Source organism: Capra hircus, chromosome 21 (genome assembly GCF_001704415.2).
Source record: "Capra hircus breed San Clemente chromosome 21, ASM170441v1, whole genome shotgun sequence".
NCBI lineage: Eukaryota > Metazoa > Chordata > Mammalia > Artiodactyla > Bovidae > Capra > Capra hircus.
Genome location: NC_030828.1, coordinates 32,609,722 through 32,616,353, shown reverse-complemented (window position 1 = coordinate 32,616,353; position 6,632 = coordinate 32,609,722). Strand labels below are relative to the sequence as shown.

General features: G+C 56.3%; 1 protein-coding gene across 2 annotated transcripts; it reads left to right on the top strand.

Moving 5' to 3' along the window:
* On the top strand, positions 1,169-5,256 carry ODF3L1 (outer dense fiber of sperm tails 3 like 1). Of its 2 annotated transcripts, none has more exons than XM_018065965.1 (4): positions 1,169-1,588; positions 2,604-2,714; positions 3,836-3,949; positions 4,826-5,256. In XM_018065965.1, exons 1-4 carry the CDS (start codon positions 1,468-1,470, stop codon positions 5,167-5,169), a joined length of 690 nt encoding a protein of 229 aa, XP_017921454.1. In that variant the 5' UTR covers positions 1,169-1,467; the 3' UTR covers positions 5,170-5,256. The 2 variants fall into 2 exon arrangements, with proteins under 2 accessions (XP_017921454.1, XP_005695175.2); XM_005695118.2 differs by having other exon boundaries at positions 1,468-1,588; positions 4,627-5,175.

Genomic DNA, 6,632 nt, shown 5'->3' with positions numbered 1-6,632 from the left:
CACGCGAGCTTTCCTCCAGTTGCAGCGTGTGGGGCTTACTCTGTAGCTGCAGTGTGCGGGCTTCCCGTGGCGATGGCTTCCCTTGCTGTGCAGCACAGGCTCTAGGGTGCCTGGGCTTCAGTGGCTGCGGCACGTGGGCTCAATAGCTGTAGTTCCCACGCTCTAGGGCACGGGCTCAATAGTTGTGGTGCATGGGCTTAGTTGTTTTGAGGTGTGTGGCATCTTCCCGGACCAGGGATCAAACCCGCATCTCCTGCATTGGCAGGCGGATTCTTTATCACTGGGCCACCAGGGAAGCCCCAGGAAGCAGCTTCTTGAGGCCTCAGCCCCAGCCTCCACCCTCCTTTATTTGCACCCATCCCCTGCCCGAGATGTCAGCAGCAGTCAAATATTCCTAGACATGGATCTCTAAAGACACCATCCCTGGCATAGGAATCTGAGAAGTTATCAGACAGTCACACCTTACTGTGAAATAATTGGCTTGATACTTTCCGGAGAAAAAATAGACTGCTATAGAAGAGGGGGGCATGTCCAGAATCTGGGGGATAGGTGGGAGGGGCGGAGCATAGACGACCACTCCAGGGGGCTGTGCAGGTAGCAAGAATCCTTCACCCGTGACCTGTCCACTCTTTCACCACCTCCAGGGCACCCACCAGGAGTGAGAGTCCCTTGGAGTGCAAGGAGATCAAACGAGTCCATCCTAAAGAAAATCAACCCTGAGTATTCATTGGAAGGACTGATGCTGAAGCTCAAGTTCCAATACTTTGGCCACTTGACGTGAAGAGCTGACTCATTGGAAAAGACCCTGATGCTGGGAAAGATTGAGGGCAGGAGGGGAAGGGGACGCCAGAGGATGAGATGGCTGGATGGCAGCACCGACTCGATGGACCTGAGTCTGAGCAAGCTCCGGGAGAGAGTAAAGGACAGAGAGGCCGGTGTGCTGCAGTGCACGGAGTTGCAAACAGTCGGACACAACTGAGCGACTGAACAGCAAAGCCGGAGTGAAGAGCTGGGCCTGTCACTCCACTTCTCCCTTTCTGCTTCTTGATCCAGGGTCCTGGGGCCCCTCAGGCTACTTAGCCAGGTTGGGAGCGGGGAGCAGTGGGGTTGAGTTCTCAGGGTTCCACAGCTGAGCTGCCAGCGTAGAATTTCTACACCGCAGTCCAGGCGCCACGGCAACTGGAGGAAATAAACACTCTGGGTTTCACAGTCCAAGTTCTGCAGTGATGTCATCCTTAGCTCCTGCCTGCGGGGCCCTGCAGCTGGCTGCACCCCAGACAGCCTCAGCTGCTCAAGTAGGAGGATTGCTCTGCTTCTCAGCCCTCACGCCGCCTGTGGCGTTGGGGAGAGAGAGTGAACACAAGGGCCTGGGCAGGGGTGCCCGGAACAGGTCTCACCCAGGCCCAGCTCCTCGCCTGGTGCTCCACGTCTCTCAGCAGCTGCTCTGCCCGCCGCTTGGCCCCAGACATGAGAGTGCCCAAGGGTGTCAAGAACCCTGTGTTTTATGGGCAGCAGCCAGAGAAAAAGGTGCCAGTGTCCTCAGGGCACGAGATAAAGCAGACCCCTGTGGTCCTGGCGATGCTCAAAGGTGAGAGCAGGCCCCTGACCCGGGCTTGGGCTCATTCGTCTCCCTGAAGAGAGGCTGAAGGTGTGCTAACCTTGAAGCCCTGCCTCCCGCAAAACCCCTTCAGGCTCTTCTCAACACCACAGAAGATCTGCACTTCTAACCTAAACTCCACAAGCAGAATTAACTGCTGGGAATTTGGGGAGGGTGGTGGGAAGGGGTTTGAAGTGAGGCCAGTTTTGGAAAAAGACTAGGGATTCAATGGCATCTTTAGTCCATATCAGCTTTCCTCACTTCCCTTGAATCTTACTCTCAACTGAAAGCAGACAAACAAATTCTTACTACATTGTTGATGACTGAGTGTTGCTGTACATAGGGGTTGTTTAGTATGTGATTAAATGTGTGGGCTCTGTTGGCTACTGTCTTAGAATTTTCACAGTACCAGCTTGTGTGACTTTGTGTGAATTGCTATTTCTAAGCCTCAGTTAGAGGCTGAACATCTGTAAGATGGGAAAAACAAGAATATGTATCTCACAGAGTTCTTAAGAGGGTTAACTGAGATAACCCGTAGAAAATGCTTAGCATGGTGCTCGGCACAGAATAAGTTCTCAGTTACTTGTAACTATTACTTTTCTTATTATGCATTGCCTGTCCAAGAGAAATTGCATTTTGTCTAGGAACATTGACTTTCCCCAAAGGAAGTGTCTCAATAGTGGGATTTGTGGCAGTGTGACATTAGCAGGAGCAAAGACCCCAGTGTTCTTTTTTTTTTTTAATATTAATTTATTTGGCGGCACCAGGTCTTAGTAATGGCACATGAGATATTTAGTTGCTGCTTGTGAACTCTTGGTTGCAGTATGTGGGATCTAGCTCCCTGAGCAGGAATTGAACCCAGGCCCCCTGCATTGGGCGCCCAGAGTCTTAGCCACCGGACCACCAGGGAAGTTCCTGCAGTGGTCTTAAGCACACTTTATTCAGGGCTTTCCCTGCCTCTGATCTCGCAGGCCCAGGCTGAGGGCTTCTCTCTCCGTGCTCACAGGTCCGGGGCCTGCCCAGTACCTCCGGCCATCCTGCACGGGCTATATAGACCACGATGTCTCCATGTTCCAGGAGCCGGCCTATACCCTGCATGCCCGGCACTCGGAGAAGCGTGAGTGCTTGCCACACCCGTTGTCCCCGCGGGCGTAGGGTTACTACTATTGGATGTCTGGGGCGGTGTGAGAGGGGAGGAGTCATTACCTGTAGCCACAGGCCCCTGGGAGCCCAGGCCTGCCTTGAGTGGGACACCCAGGTGGCCTGCTAGGTTCGGAAGGACGTCGGCAAGGGGCCAAGTTACCTGTCCCTCTGAAGGCACCTCCCAGCTGGCCCTCCTGAAGGAGCTGTGAAGTGACCTGTTGCATCCAGCTAGCAGGGTCTCCTTTCTGACTGGTCTTTGGCTGGCACCCTTCAGCTTTGACTGCTGTGGGTTCACTTGCCAAAGCAGTTGGGCAGGAATAACGGGGATGGGGTGGAGGGAAGGGGGTGGTGGTGGTGGACTCAGGGCCTCCCAGGTGGCTTAGGACCCCCTGGAAGACAGGGAGCCGAGGGCCGGTGAGAAGCTGGGGCCGATGGCCACAGCTGGTGAGAGGGTGGGCCGCGGTGTGTATCTGGGGGTCTGATATCCAGGCACCTTGCTGGGGTAACACACCCTTCTCAGCAGGGGAACCCCCCTTTCTGGGGCTGGATCCTTTCTTCATGCTAATAATAGCCACTACGGGCTTTCCTGGTGGCTCAGCAGCAAAGATTCTACCTGCAATGCAGGAGCCGCAGGAGACCTGGGTTCGATCCCTGGGTCGGGAAGATCCCCTGGAGGAGGGTATGGCAACCCACTTCAGTATTCTTGCCTGGAGAATCCCATGGACAGAGAAGCCTGGCGGGCTACAGTCCATGGGGTCGCAAAGAGTTGGACATGACTGAAGCGACTTAACACACACACACACACACACACACACACACACACACGCCTATTATTGTCCCCTTGGCACCAGTCCCTGGCAGCTGTTACTTTATCTGTTCCTCTGAACAAGTTCTAGAGAAATGTTAGGTCATGTGTTAAAAGATCCATTTTACAGATGAGGAAATAAAGGCTCCCCAAATCCCCAAGAGCCCAAGGCATTAGGAAGGTGCCCTTGGTCCTTTTCTTGGGGAGGGGGATCTTGCCAGGAGACAGAGGCCAGACTCAACCTGGGGCGGCCTCTGGGGTGACCGGCCCTTTCCTTGGCTGCCTTGCAGTGATTGTGGACATACGTAGCCCCGGGCCTCGCTATTTCTTGGATCCTAAGTTAACTCGGTTTGGGATGGCCAGCTGTCCTCAAGTTCCCATGGCAGAGCACATCTCTAACCCGCGTAAGACGGGCCAGAAGAGGGAGGTCGGGGGTGGGAGGTTGGGGGTGGGAGGTCGGGGGGGTGGGAGGTCAGGGGTGGGAGGTCGGGGGTGGGAGGTCGAGGGTGGGAGGTCGGGGGGTGGGAGGTCGGGGGTGGGGGTCCACACTTAGGACCCAGGCAGGAGCAAAGGGGTCATGCATGAGTCCCTTCTCCAGGTGTGTCTGCAGATGCTGGCCTCTCCCTGCAAGGTCACTTCAAGACACCCATGTCACCGTGTCTGGTCACAGTACTTAATGTCTGGAGGCCAATGTTTCATGTATGTTGCAGGGTGATATGGTAAAAATATCACAGGGCTCGTGTTATGCTAATGAGCTCACAGACTACTGATTCCAGCACGTTTTCTTGGTGCTGTCACAGGGACAATGACAGCCAAGGGTGATGTTCTGATGATGCTTGGGGTTTTTATATTATGAAGACAGTGTCACAATCCTGATGCCAGGATGGCGAAGTCCCTACCCACCCTCGTCCCAGAGCCCCATGCAAGGAGGTGGTGTCCCCGCCCAATGCTAAGATGGTTATAGGGAAGTCACACCCGGCTCACCAAGGCCTTGCCCTTCCCTAGACTCGTTAGTTGGTCACCAGGAGATTCAGCCTGGTTCCAGCCCTGAGACCCCTCCCTTTCATTCACCTACATTCAGGTCTGAGCCCCACCCCGGCCCCCTGCCATTACCGCCTGGAGAAGACCCACCCGCCTGGGGAACGCAGGGCTCCTGAGTACTCATTTGGCTTCCGGTGCCCATACCGAGTGAGGGACCCCAATCCGGGCCCCAGCCGGTACCAGATGCCACTCCTGCTGGGGCCCAACCTCCCTGCCAACAAAGCTGCTCCTTGCTATAGCTTGGCCCACTTGGACAAGAACTGGTTCTACAAGAATATGTCAAGAGGCCCCGGACCGGCCGCACACCCCCGGCCAGAGCCGTCCGTCTATCAGAACCGCAGCCCCGTCTACAGCATGGCCAAGCGCTTTGGCTACCCGGTGGACCACACACCTCGGCCTGGCCCCGGCTCCCACAACGTCCAGCAGGTCACGGCACACAAGCCCCGCCCGCCCGCCTTCACCATGGGCATCAAGCACTCGCCCCGCCTGTGCCCGCTGGTCATCGACATTCGTGACTGAGGCCCCTCCTGGTGCACTCCCCCACCACCCTGTCCCCGGAAGTCATTTTTCTGTACCGAATTGAGCGACTTACCCAGATTTTAAGTAGCAGAGCTGGTGCCTGCTGTGTCCAGCACATAGAAGGCGTTAGATAAATATTTTCATTTATTTATTCCTCGGTTTTGCAAACACAGCTGCTTTCTTTGGGCCCTGCCCTGGTTGAGCAGCTGGGGATACTGCGAGGTGTGGGAGGGGTCCTTGTCCAGGAGATGTTCTGCTGTGGCTCACCAGGGGAGGCAGCTCTGTGTCCTCCAGGGAGCCCCGGGTGGAGGCTCCGGGGAGCTGAGTTCCAGCCCCGCGTCTGCCCTGAGTGTGCTGTGTGGCCTTGTGTGCTCCCACAACTCTTTGGGCCTCAGTGAAGGGGGAGGAGGCACCTAGAAGATGGCCAGTTTCCCTCCAGCTCCTGAACTGTTTGATTCTGATCCCTGATGGTGGCCAGCATCCGAGAGAGGAGTGAGGAGCAGGGTGAGTGCATGTGAGCACAGGAAACAGGGGCCATGCGGGTTGGGGATGGAGGAGGGCAGTTTTCCTGGGGGAGGAGCCCCAGGAATGAGCAGAGACAGTGAGTAGCATGGAGGGTATTCTCGGTGGAGGTAGAGATGAAGAGGACGGCACACAGGTGGGACCAAAGGGTACAAGAGTAGGGAACCAGGGCAGACGCAGAGGGCGGGCACCTAGGCTCTTGGAGGCTGGCCTGAGACCAGATAGTGGGCAGCTTGAAGGGGACTCAGGGTTTGTCCTCAGGGTGATGGGGCTGGAGGAGATGTGGTCTATTCAGAATTCCTTGGGCAGTGAGAGCAGGTTGGGCAAGACAGTCAGAGCCTGGAAGCTAGGGATCAGCGTAGGGGGGACGGAAAGGGGAAGGGAGCTGCTGGGAGGAGGGTCTGTATGTCACATGCTGTCTTTGGAGAGTCACCTGTGTGTCCCCACCGCAACCGGTTAGCCCTCTAGCGTCTGGTGGCAGAGGAGAGGAGAGAGCTGTGAATAACCGGTAGGGGGCAGTGTTGCCTCACTCATGAGTCCGGGCAGTGCCCAGAGCTCCCACCCCTTCTGGCCTGGCTGCTTTTGAACTGCCTGGTGCCCGCTCTCCTGCTGGTCTCTGGGGAGGCTGGGGTCTTGGGGGCTGATGTTCGTCCTTCCCTAATTCTTGGTATCCAGATCCCCTGTTCTGATCGCCCTCACTCCTGGGGCAAGCCCCTCTCCTAGCTCCGCTGGCCACAGGAGATGTGGGGGAGCACTGCTCTGCAGCCCCTGGAAGTGAGGAAGGGGAGCAGGAACTGTTGAGGGAGAGGGGTTCAGGGAAGCACGAGAGGAGGCTGAATCTGCCCCAGACCTGATGGCTCAGGCAGAGGCATGTTCCTCCGCAGCCTCTGTCCCCGAAGCAGGAGGCAGGAGGAAGGGGCCACTAGGAACCAGTGTCTGATGGTTCACCCTTGTGAATTTGAGCAGTATTCAGGTTTTATCTTTGCTTTAAAATTTTCTCACTCA

Bases quoted from the DNA above. Each gene is read 5' to 3' on its own strand.
- ODF3L1 (XM_005695118.2), top strand. From the start codon at position 1,468: ATGAGAGTGCCCAAGGGTGTCAAGAACCCTGTGTTTTATGGGCAGCAG. The intron at 2,715-3,835 runs GTGAGTGCTTGC...GCTGCCTTGCAG, and splicing joins TGCCCGGCACTCGGAGAAGC to TGATTGTGGACATACGTAGC. The intron at 3,950-4,626 runs GTAAGACGGGCC...ACCTACATTCAG, and splicing joins AGAGCACATCTCTAACCCGC to GTCTGAGCCCCACCCCGGCC.